Source organism: Candoia aspera, chromosome 2 (assembly GCF_035149785.1).
Source record: "Candoia aspera isolate rCanAsp1 chromosome 2, rCanAsp1.hap2, whole genome shotgun sequence".
Taxonomy (NCBI): domain Eukaryota; kingdom Metazoa; phylum Chordata; class Lepidosauria; order Squamata; family Boidae; genus Candoia; species Candoia aspera.
The window spans coordinates 8,626,457-8,638,843 of record NC_086154.1 but is presented as its reverse complement, the minus strand read 5'-3'; the positions used below and the strand labels follow the sequence as shown (position 1 = coordinate 8,638,843).

The 12,387-nt window shown below is 46.1% G+C and overlaps 1 protein-coding gene across 1 annotated transcript; it reads right to left on the bottom strand.

The window, feature by feature from the left end:
• Positions 1-2,174: 2,174 nt before the first annotated feature.
• LOC134492110 (uncharacterized) lies at positions 2,175-12,359 on the bottom strand. Its single transcript, XM_063296270.1, has 6 exons — positions 12,343-12,359; positions 10,508-10,590; positions 9,159-9,285; positions 6,330-6,464; positions 3,985-4,667; positions 2,175-2,901 (listed from the first exon to the last, which is right to left on the bottom strand). The coding sequence occupies exons 2-6, from the start codon at positions 10,535-10,537 to the stop codon at positions 2,194-2,196; spliced, it is 1,683 nt and encodes a 560-aa protein (XP_063152340.1). The 5' UTR covers positions 10,538-10,590; positions 12,343-12,359; the 3' UTR covers positions 2,175-2,193.
• Between the last annotated feature and the right edge of the window lie 28 nt (positions 12,360-12,387).

Here is a 12,387-nt window from a genome sequence, read left to right as displayed (position 1 = left end):
CTCTGGCTAAAGCTTTTCCCGCACGGAGCACCCGTGTGGTTTTTCTCCTGTGTGTACCCTGTTGTGGCGCAGAAGCTGAGAGCTGGCGCAAAAGCTCTTCCCACCAGGGTTTCTCAACCAGGGCTCCGTGGCACCCTCGGGTTCTGCAAGAGGTCACTAGGGGTTCCCTGGGAGATCATGATTTATTTAAAAAATTAATTCAAATTCGGGCAACTTCATGTTAGTGGGGTAAGTTCCATTCTTACTTTTCGTTTAAGGACACTGTTCATGCATGCATACAGGCCTACCCATGAAACGAATGTAAGTTTGTAACTTGTGGGATATATTCGAGCCTGAATGTGCAGGGGTTCCCCAAGGCCTGAAAAGTATTTCAGGGGTTCCTCCAGGGTCAGAAGGTTGAGAGAGGCTGGTCCGAACACTCACAGGGCACAGGAATCTGGCTTGCATTCCTTGGCTCAGTTCTGAATTTCCTGGAGCAGCATGCTCGAGAAAGAAGACTGCCCTTTGCCTGGGCTACAAAGCACACTCGACCGCACTAAGCACGTTTTTTTCCCTTTATCACAGCAGCGATTTCTTCCACGGAGTGCCCAGGAGGGCCAGCAACAAGCTCTGGAGGCTGTTTCCTGCCTCTCTAGCCACCGAACGTTGCCTCATGTACCCCTTCCAGCGCCTGTCAACGGCAAACAGCCCCTCCTGCATGCCACACAGGGAACGCACGGTAGCTGCCTTGCAGTCTCTGGCGTGCATTGTGCTTTTCGTCCAATTGCATTCTCAGCCGCCTGACCTTACTTTGTTTTAATGAGTTGGATTTGATTTTAACGCAATCTCATTTTTTTTTTTTGGCTTTTGGTTCTTTGGGGGGGGGGCGGTTTCCATTTTTGGTCATGCTTGTTTTATTTATTCATTCATTCATTCATTCATTCATTCATTCATTCATTCAATTTCTATGGCCGCCCTTCTCAGCAAGTGACTCAGAGCAGCTTACAACAATAAAAACTATAAAAGAATTAAAACGATTTCAATTAAAACATTTACATTACAGAATAAATGTACATGGCCACCAAGTAAGCAGTGCGTAGATGTTAATATAACCAAGAAACAGGACCATTCAGACGTTCAGGCCCCAGACCTGGGCACATAGCCAGGTCTTCACGGCCTTATGGAAGGCGAACAGGGTCAGGGACTTCCTGATCTCTGAGGGGAGAATATTCCAGAGGGCAGGCGCTACGGCAGAGAAGGCCCGCCTTCAAGTCCCCACCAACCGACATTCTTTGGCTGACGGGATCCGTAGCATGCCCATGCCCAATCTACCAGATCGAATTGGACGGGTGGTCCCTCAGGTAACCCGGTCCAAAGCCAGGGATGGCTTCAAAGGTGACAACCAGCACCTTGAATCACACCCAGACGCACACCGGCAGCCAATGCAGTTCACGTAGCAGCGGTGTTTCGTGTGTCGAATATCCGACACCACTTATTACAAGCGCAGCCGCATTCTGCACCAGCTGAAGCTTCCTTTTGCTCTTCAAGGGCAGCCCCACGTAGAGCACATTGCAGTAATCCAGACGGGAAGTCACGAGGGCACGAGTGACTGTGAGCAAAGCCTCTTGGTCTAGGAATGGGCACAGCTGGCACACAACGCGAAGGTGTGCAAAGGCCCTCCTAGCCACAGCTGCCACCCGCTCTTTGAGCAGGAGCCATGAGTCTACGAGGACCCCCAGATTGCGCACCGGGTCCGTTTGGGGCAGTGCAACCCCATCCAGGACCAATGATGGAAAAACCTTGTCACGAGAAGGCCCACAAACCCAAAGCCACTCCGTCTTGCCTGAGTTGAGTTGAAGCCCACCGCGCCCCATCCAGGCCCCGACAGCCACCAGGCGCTGGGACAGGGCACCCACGGCATCACTCAGGCGGCCCGGGGTGGAGATACAAAGCCGGGGAACATCAGCATATTGATGATACCCCACCCCAAACATCGGCTCTTTTCTTGTAGATTGTTTTCTCCTGGATTACAACTGTGGATTATTATAATTGTGATTACGATTCCAGAATGATTCCACTAAGGAACTCAAGCTGAGGGTTTCGGATAAAGACCCTTATGTAGCTGCATACGCACTAAGCCCGCTCACATCCTCCATGTCCATTTAACTGAAGAAAAAGTGGAAGTCCAAACTTGGTTTATTAAAACAAACCCAATCAGCGTCCGAAGCCTCCAGCAAGGGAAGCGGCGATCACGGCACGCACTTTCTCGCCTTCTTTGGCATCCCTGTCATCAGAAAGACAGTCCTGTTCGCTGGGTTCGTGCCACAGGACCGGGCCAGGCGCTTCCAACCCCCCTTGCAGCACGTGCCCCTTCGTCTCGCAGATATTGTGCAGCACGACGCACGCCGTGACCACCGCTACCACATTCTCCTCTGCGACGGGCAGCCGACCAGTGAGGCACTGCCATCTTGCTTTCAGTCTTCCAAAAGCTTGCTTGGCAACGCCGTGGCAACGCTTGAAAGTTTTGTTGTAGGCACGCTTCCTCCGGTCAAGACGGCCCTCGTAGGGTTTCAGGAGCCATTTCCGCAAAGGGTTGGCACCGGTCGTTAGTATCAGTGGTGGTATCTCCACACCTCCGAGGCTGAGCGTAGGGTTTTCCGGGACAAAAGTGCCCTCGTCCATAGCCGTACACAAGGCAGACTTACCAAAGATCCAGGGATCGTGGCTCTTCCCGCTCCACGCCACTTCAACGTCAATAAATCGGCCTAGGTGATCCGTGGTCCCTTGGAGCAGAACGGAACAGAATTTCTTGCGGCTGGCAGGCTTCTCAGCCTGAGCTGTAGGGGAAACTACGGGCAGGTGCATCCTGTCCATGACACCAATGCAGTGTGGGAATCCCATCTTTTGGAAGCCGTCCATGATCTGCAAGGGAGACAAAAGGAAGTATTGAAAAGGGCATCTCGTTTTCTCACCGCAGTCCCAAGACAGGCCCAAGGCATGCCGATCCCTTCCAGATGGGCCGATCGTATTCCTGCCGTTGTGGCAATTTAGCTTCCTCACGGATTATGAGATTTAGGAGGAGGACAGGTCAAGAAAGATTGAGACAGGGCGCCAGCCAAGTGGCAAGGGGCACCCATGCTGGCTAAAATGGCACCTGCCACGTTACCTGTTGATGGATTTAAAAATCTCACGCTACAACATGAGGCTGAGAGAAAACACGTGCATGCTCACTAGAAAACCCAACAGTATGGGAGATCCAGGGGCTTCAGGAAATGCGCGACTCTTGCCAGTGACCCAAAGATTATTTCACCCTAGCAAAGCAAATGTCAGCCGTCGCCTTCTCCAAATGCATCCCTACTTAAAAGAAAAAGGGTTGGCATGTGAACAAAATCACAATTCTTAATTTGAAAATAATAATCTTTAAGCCTTTTTACAGAGGCATGGAAAACGTGTTGGTGCAATCTGGCTCTGTCTGTTCTGTTACGGGGAGGCATATCCCCTACTTCCAGAAGGGGACTGTCTGGAAAATCCCTGGTTTTCCCCAGAATGGGTCTATCAGCTTTACTACTTTAAGGAAGTGGAAGCGTTTATAGCATTTCAGATGCACCCCAAACTCAGTATCTTAACAGACATAGATGAATACAGGTAGTCCTCATTTAGCAACCACAATTGGGACCGGCAACTTGGTCATTAAGTGAAGCAGTCGCTAAGTGAAACCGCAACTGTGCTTATGATCTGACTTCAGTTTTCCTTCGCTTTACAGGCCTGCAAAGGTTGTAAATGTGAGGATTGGTCACAAAGTTACTTTTTCATCATTGTAACTGTGAATGGTTGCTAAATAAGGACTACGTAGTTAGCAATGAGAAATACTCAAGACACACCTCCAAATTTTTAGTATCTTTTACAAATGCAGCAATGGTGGAGGGGGGAGAATATCAACAGAACGGCAGCATTTCTCACTCCCCACCTCTCTTTGAAGGGGTGTAAAATGCCCCCAACACCTACCTGCTGATAATCCCCCAAATATATTGTGTGGCGGGCCAGCTGGTGCTCAATGGCGAAGCACACCTCAAGGACAATCTCTCCCACGGTGGATCTCCCAACACCAAACTGCACAGCCACCTCTCGGTAGCACTCCAGATTAGAAAGCCACCAGACTGCGATAGCCACGCGCTTCTCGACCGAGATGGCTTCCCGCATGATTGTTCTCTGCCGATGCAGCTGGGGCCGGAGCAGGTCCGCTATTTCGAAGAGGGTCCCCTTGCTCATCCGGAAATGCTCAACCCATTTTTCATCCTCCAGGTTCTCCAGCACAAAGGTCTCCCACCAATGGCGGCTGGTGGCGGGCGACACCCACCAATGGCGCCGCGAGATGGTCTCCCCGTTCAGGAGTGTGAGGAGAGCAGCGATAACCCTTTCTCTCCTCCTCCGGGATGCACAGCTGTCCTCCTGGAGGCTCAAAAGGTACTCTCGAAAGGCTCGGCCGAGCAGGTCCCTGCGTCTCTGCTGCCGGCTGATGCTCAGCAGATAGGCGTCGCATTGGTTTATTACCGACTGAAGAACAGGAAGCAGGGCATGCATATAAGACTTCAGGAGGGAGAGGAAAGAGGGAGGCACCGTCTTGGGCGAGGAGTGGGGCTGGAAGTCGCAGGAACGGGATTTCAGTATTTCGGGAGTGCACGTGTCTGCTGTTAAAAGGAAAGCCAACCATCAGCACGCAACAGCCTTATTTCCCCTTCACTACAGCAGGGGCCGGTAACATTTTCCAGCTGGGAATTCTTCTTTGTTCCTTAAACCTTCAGAAGCTACAAAGATTGTGGACTTTTTGCGTAAAAATGAAAAAAATGAACTTGTGATGATGGTTCTGATGATCAGACAGGATAAGTTATGGAAAGAAGGGTATTACGATGTAACGTGATTATTTTTAAAAAATAACTTTATTAATTTTCAAAGTATAGTTAAAATAGAAAATGTAGAATATAGAAAGGATAGAGTACAGAACTAAAGAAAAAAAGAAAAACTATAAAAGTGCAAAGTTAGAAGGAAAAGGAAAGCGACTTCCAACTTTCTCCAATCCAGATATAAGTACAATTACCAATATATTACCTTACCAATAGTTAAACCTTAGTAACTTTATTTCTATCAAATCAAACCACTTAATCATCAAAACCCAAAATGAAAACTTCATTTTTTTCTGACATGAACACATAGTCTAAAAGCGGTTGCCAAACGGAGACGAATCCAGACACGGTATTTTCTCTTATCAACGCTGTTAACTTGGCCAGTTGGGCCAGCTCCATCGGTTTAACCATCCCTTCTGCCACTGTAGGAATTTGTAGATCTTTCCACCTTTCTGCCTATAAAAGTCTTGCTGCCGTGATCATGCACAAAAGAGTATTATGATGTAACATTAGAGAGAGAAGTAAAAACAGAATTGTACTTATAACTGCTGTGAAGAATATCAGAAGCCACTGTCTGCATCTTTTTTCTTTCCTTTTTTCTTTAACTTTTTTTCTTTTCTTGCAATTTCTGCTTTCTCTTTGCTTTCTTGCTCTCTTTTCTTCTTTACTTTATATTCATTTGAATTAGTTTTTATCCTCTTTCGAAAGTTTTAATAAAAATTAGTATGCAAAAAAAAAAAAAAAGCTACAAAGACGGGGTCCGGTGAAGTTGAAAATGTTGTGCTATATTTTTTTCCTTTGGGGTTGGTGGCCAGAGAGGCTAAATGCCAAATAGGAGCATTTAATCTCTTTTTGCACCCTGTCTGAGCAAAACAGGTAGAAATTGTACTCCTGAAAATTGGTAATTTCCTTACTGAATCTTGCTTATAATTTATATGACGTCTTCTTTCAATGTGCTGACAGTCAAAAGTTGCCACGGAAGGGCTCACCTTCCACTCTTTCTACATCTGTGGTTGGAGCACAGGCTTGGATCACTGTAACACTGATTGGCTTGCCTTCTACAATTATAAGGTAAAGGTAAAGGTTTCCCTTGACGTAAAGTCCAGTCGTGTCCGACTCTAGGGGGCGCTGCTCATCTCCGTTTCAAAGCCTTGGAGCCGGCGTTGTCATAGACACTTCCGGGTCATGTGGCCAGCATGACGACTCGGAACGCCGTTACCTTCCCGCCGAAGCGGTACCTATTGATCTACTCACATTTGCATGTTTTCGAACTGCTAGGTGAGCAGGAGCTGGGATGAGCAACGGGAGCTCACCCCGCCGCGCGGTTTCGAACCGCCGACCTTCCGATCGACAGCTCAGCGGTTTAACCCGCAGCGCCACTGTGTCCCCTTTCTACAATTATAAATATACATAAATTTCTGTTATAACGGGTTAATCATCAGTACTCACCCCCACCAGTCACAGTTAGAAAGGAAATGTTTTCTTGGCACATTCCAGGAAGGGGTTCATCACTATCATCTTCTTCAGAGGTCGAGCTTTCCCACTGAAAATCCTCCCAACTGATCCTTCTCATAGGTCCATCAGCTGAGAATAAAGGGAAAGGAAGGAAATCCTTAAAATTCTGCTTACAGTTGCAGAAACAGTGTCAGAAAAAAGGAAATTGGACCGAAGTAGCTTTGCATGGTGGGAAATTGAACTCCAGCACAAAGGAAGAATAAGGAAGTATGCAAAACAAAAAAATGATTTTGTTTCAAGTTCTGAAGAAAACAGTCCCGCTCGGAATGTTCAGCTGGAATATTTCAGTGTTACACGTTCTAACAGGATAAAATTAAAAATACGTCCAGAGTTTTGTTATACAATAATAATTTCAAACAAGGACACCAAAAGGAAGTAGAGTAGTAATCTGTACTGACTGCTATCCAACTTAAGAGAAATTTTGGCCAAGAGGATGATTAAAAAAAACAACTGAATTTCTATGGAAGACAAAACAAATATCACCCTGGCTCATATTTCTGTGGTTGGGGGTAGGTAGCACTGAACATGGATTATCATGCTATCTAAGTTTATACTCCTAGAACAAAAACCACAAGTCAATAAAGGCTTGTTTTTATTTCCCATTGTTACGTACGGTTAAGTACTCCAAACCAGTACCCTATTTTGTTCCAAACTTATTTCAAGCAGTGGAACAGAGGCCTATTCAGCCCAAGATCAGGACATTCTCAATGGCTGTTTCATACTTGGATGTTTTTGGAACTTCCTGAAAGAACGCTTCAGCTTTCTGCTCCCATCGCCGCCTTGAAGAGGGAAAAGAAATCTGAAGCACTGATTTCTAGAATTCTCACAGAAAATTCTAAAGAAACAAAACTGAAGTTTGGAGTTTCTGGGCAAAGAGAAATGGAAATGAGAAAACAATTAAACCATCGCATTGCACTTAGCAGGAAAAAAATGGCCCAATTTTGAAAGACATGGGGGGCATTTATAAGGGGTGAAATGGAGATCTTAAACTTTAGGGGGAGGGGCAACAAATTGTGTAGGCAGAGGGAAGTGCAGGTTGTAGGTTGTCAATCCCTGTTATGGACAAACAGCATTCCTTTGCCGGAAGTGGCCAAAATGGAAACACCTTCAATTCCCCTATTAAGGTTGAGGATTGTGGTGTGTCTCTAAAATCTACCTGCTAATCTTTCCTCTTCACAGCTTTGAACAAAGAGCTCTTTTTCTACATCTTCCTCCAACCAGGAGATGAGATCCGGTTGCAGATGCAGGTGTCTTTCTGAAAGCCAAACATATGAATATTTATGAATTGCACCCAGCTCAGTTAAGGATTCACTGCCTTCACAGGTGTCAGCCTTCCCAGGCAGACCAGACAGGAAACACGACTAGGTAAGCTAATTCTACTTTAATGTAAAGCTACATTAACAGAATCTTGCAAGTCTGGAAGCACCATTCCCCCATCGTCCCACTTACAGCCCAAGAAACCAGGGAGGGTCCCTTCTGAGCCTCTTGCCCTGCCCACTATCCAGCTGCAGGCTGTGCCCTCTCTTATCTGACCATTCCATAGGCAGCGTTTCTTGGCCCCATCTCCCCAGATCTTACCCACTTACAATTACACGCTTCGATTATCTATCTATCTATCTATCTATCTATCTATCTATCTATCTATCTATCTATCATCTATCTATCTATCTATCTATCTATCTATCTATCTATCTATCTATCTATATCTATCACATTTTATCACCGCCCATCTCCCTCGCAAGGAGGGACTCTGGGCAGTTTACAATAAAATAATTACACAGGTAACCTGTTCTGAGCCAACTGATAGGCCCATCCCCTTTTCCTCTCATTTCTGGCCCCACCCACCCCAAACACAGCCAATAGGCTGCCAGACAGAAACTCTCTGTTACTGTCCAACAATTAAATCTTTAAATGCCCCCTCCCTTTCACCTGGCCATTCTTTTGAAAGCTGGGAAAATCCCTGCAAGGAAAACCAGATGGAGCAAGGTGGACAAAGCCCGGCTGAGTAAAAAGACGCTTGCAAGCGAACAGCATCGCTCTCGGCGCCTCAGCGGACCGCCGGTTCTAGAAAGAGCCCTCCAGAAAGCCAAGTGGGAGGAAGCTGGCAAGAACGTGCAAAGCAAAGTGAACAGAAAGCCGCGGTCATAAGACGCCTCTTGCCAGGAGCTCAGCACTATAGCTTAATGTACACCTCTCACAATTCCATCACAACTACCATCCAGCGTATGGAAGGACTACGACCTGCTTCCGTGGACGTTTGCGAAGAACGCCCGTTACAAAATAGTCTGAATGCTCCCAAGTTCTTTCTAGCCATTATAGCATGGAACAGTAATCTTTTCAGCCTGTAAACACTGTAAAATAAAAAACAGCCCAAATCTCATGAGATTTGAACTCATCCCTGAGATCTCACAGAAAGACTCCCAAATCCTGCAATATGACAGTCATTTTTAAAAAAATCATCGTTTCACCTGGGGGTTCTGCAGTGATCATCTAGGAGTGTGCTGAGGATTTGGGGCATTTACAGATGCTGGCTTCTGAGCTTTAAGCTAAGCATTGGGAAGATTTTGGTGGTTTATCCTCTACTCTAGTTCTCAACTGAATCCCCCAATTCAGACAGTAGGAAACATGAGGAGGAGGCCCGAGAAATGGCCACAAGACAGAGGTATCCACTGGATTTCTCTGTAAATGGCCTTGAAAGGAATGAGGAAAGGGTACCACCAGTAAAAGCTACAATGGCTGCCTGGTTTAAGGACAGATGCTCACCCAAGGCAGTCACCAGCTCGTAATTCTCCAGCATGACCTCCCTATACAGAGCTCTCTGGCTCGAATCCAGAAAGGCCCATTCGTCATCGGTGAAGTACACAGCCACCTCCTCGAACGTCACCAGTCCCTGAAAGAAAAAAAGTTGCCTGTCCACGGAGACCCAGGCTTCAGACAGCCAGCAAAACAAAATTAATCTCCTCTTCCCCTCTTGTAGGAGGAGAGCCATGTTAGTCTATGGCACTGTTTCTCAAGCTTGGCAACGTGAAGACGTGTGGACTTCAACTCCCAGAATTCCCCAGCCAGCATAGCATAGCAGCTGGCTGGGGAATTCTGGGAGTTGAAGTCCACACGTCTTCAAGTTGCCAAGCTTGAGAAACTCTGTGGTATCCATAGTCAGAAGGAACACCTTTTTTTGAGTAGCAAATATTAAAAGGCAGATGCTTTCATGAGTGGTAACTTAATCTTAGGTCTTTCTTGCAATTTAAGGGGTCGTACGAACCTGCCCATGTTGTTAGTTTAGGATTCGGGGCCTTCTATAAACCCAGAAAATGGGTTAATTAAGTGGGTTATAAGAACGTGACCTATTTTGGCCACTTAAGAGTGCAGTGCATTGTGTAAACCCCAAGTGGATCAATCTGGTTTCTGAACTGAGTTGAGCAATTGAATGCCTTCATATGGGCTCTCCCTGGCTAAGGGCTGGGGGCTCCTGTCCTGGGTCCTGCTTAAGCAGACCACTATCCACCACTGCCCCCTTGAAGGGCAAACCCACGAGGCTCATTGTCTCTTAGGCATGAAAGCCAGCTGGGTGCCTTTGGGCCCAACCCACCTCACAAGGGTGTCGTGGTGGGGAAAGTGGGCAGGGACATTATCAATGCCATCTGAAGATGAATAGAAATAAAATCAGGTTGTCTAATCATAAAATAAACCAATATCCTGTCCTTTTAACTGCAGCCATTGTAGGAGGAAAGCCAGGTTAGTCTATATTAGCCAAAACTCAGGAGGGGTCTGGCTTTCAAGCTTCTGCCTTTTAATAAAATTTGTTAGTCGGAAAAGGTGCTACCAGACCCCTCCTGATTTTCCCCCTTTTAGTCTGACCAAGGTGAGGCCACAAGCCCATTTCCCATCTAACTTTCCAGGCAGGGAAACTGCAGCCTTCCTGATGTTGTGGTAATACATTGCCCATCATCCTTGACCTCTGGCTTTATCAGCTGAGACTGAAGGTTGCTGGAGTCCCACAGATCCTCCACGCATAGTTTAACACTCCTTGGACAAAACTACTTCAGATCCTGCTTCAACAGTACAAAACAAAGAGGCTAGTCCTCATGAGTCCCCAGTCATCTTTCCAATACCTGAACTCCTGGCATGGCAACAGTTTCCATTCCAGCACAGATAGTTGAAGGTCATGAGTACTGGCCCAGTGCCTTTCCACTGACTGTCAGGGGAGAAAGGCCTGTGATTAGCAACATTTATAGATATGTATACATGTGCACATTATACATGCTTATCCATACTAAGAGTTGTTTACTGGGTCCCAAGCAGCTGAGGAGGGTTTCACACAACAGAAGACTCTTCCACGAACCAAGATTAACCTCACACAGAAAACCTGTGGTTTAGCCAAGTCTTCATATCAAATGCCTAGTTTACTATAGCTGGATTCACACGACCACCATCTAACTAACTAACTTACTCATTCATTCAATTTATGTGGCTGCCCATCTCAAACAAGTGACTGGGTGGCAAACAATCATACCAAATTCCAAACACAATACACTACAAAAGAAAATTAAGTATTTACAGCAGCTGAGAAAATTATAATCCACAGATGTTAACATAACCAGGAAATTCACACACTTGGGACGCCAGGCCCAGGCCCAGAACCAAGTCTTCAAGTCTTGCGGAAGGCCAACAGGGTCAGGGCCATCTAATCTCTGGAGGGAGAATGCTCCATAGGGCAGGTGCTACAGCAGAAAAGGCACGCCTCCTATTCCCCTCCAGCCAACATTTCTTGGCTGACGGGACCCAGAGCACGCCCATCCTGCTGGACCAGACTGGACAGGTAGAAACAACTTTGACAAGACAGCCCCTCAGGTAACTGAGATAAGCATGTTGTATGAATGCAAACATTAGGATCATAACAGATCTGGTTAAATGAGTTACATGAGTCCAGGTAGAATATATGGATATATGGTTGTCTGAAGACTCAAATGCAAGGTCATAGGCCTGGAACTGGGTCTAAGTATTATCCTCAAGCAGGAGGAAGCAGGATGTTTGTTAGTGAATGGTGACTTATTTAACTATAAAAGGCATTATTCAGATTTCATCATTTAACAGAATATTCCCACAGTGGTTTGTGCAGGCAAACAAAAGAGAAACAAGAGAGCCAGTTTGGCCTAGTGGTTAAGGCAATGGGCTAGAAAGCAGAAGGCTGTGAGTTCTGGTCCCGCCTTGGGCACGAAAGCCAGCTGGGTGACCTTGGGCCAGTCCCTCTCTCTCAGCCCAACCCACCTCACAGGGTTGTTGTTGTGGGGAAAATAGGAGGAGGAAGGATTAGGTATGTTCCCTGCCTTGAGTTATTTATAAAAATAATAATGGAAAATAATAATGGATGGAAAATAAATAAATAAATAAATGTAGAACAGCAAGAAATTAAAACGTTAAAAATAAAGAATTACAGCAACTTGCAAGATTAAAATAGCAGCAAGGTAAAAACAAAATGAAAAAACAGTAAATGTAAAACTATATATATGTTTTTTTTTCATTTTAAATTTCATTTTTTCATTAAATTCCAAGAAATTATAGCAAATGACATGCACAGCAGCTTAGATGATTAAAGGAGTCTTGAGGTCAAATCTCTTCCTCTCAAAGGGGTGAGCATTCTTGACTGTAATCCACCCAGGGACCTTGACAGGAGATCTAAAAATTGATCAATCGATCAAAGCCAACATTACAAGACAGGCCCCCCAAATTTGGGACACTGCGGAGAGACGTTTGGAGGGCACTGCCAGTACAGTAATTTACATTTCAAATAATGAAAGCTGCCGCTGCTGGAGGAATCCACATTTTTCACAGCTGAAAAGCACACTCAAACCTTGTTCCAGCGCAATTTATTACACCTCCAGAGAAAAGCCGCTGGCGGCCCACCCTTCCCGCTGGCCAGTTGTTCCCATGCACCGAAGACACTGACCCCGAAGTTTGCTTTGTAAAGGCAGCAGAAATGCTCCGATGCTCT

What these genes read in the sequence shown, in the direction of transcription:
- LOC134492110 (XM_063296270.1), bottom strand. Translation starts at nt 10,537, where the DNA reads ATGGAAACTGTTGCCATGCCAGGAGTTCAG. An exon ending in CGAGCTGGTGACTGCCTTGG is followed by an intron (nt 6,465 to 9,158) that starts GTGAGCATCTGT and finishes CTTTATTCTCAG; the next exon opens with CTGATGGACCTATGAGAAGG. An exon ending in TCTAACTGTGACTGGTGGGG is followed by an intron (nt 4,668 to 6,329) that starts GTGAGTACTGAT and finishes TCCTTTTAACAG; the next exon opens with CAGACACGTGCACTCCCGAA.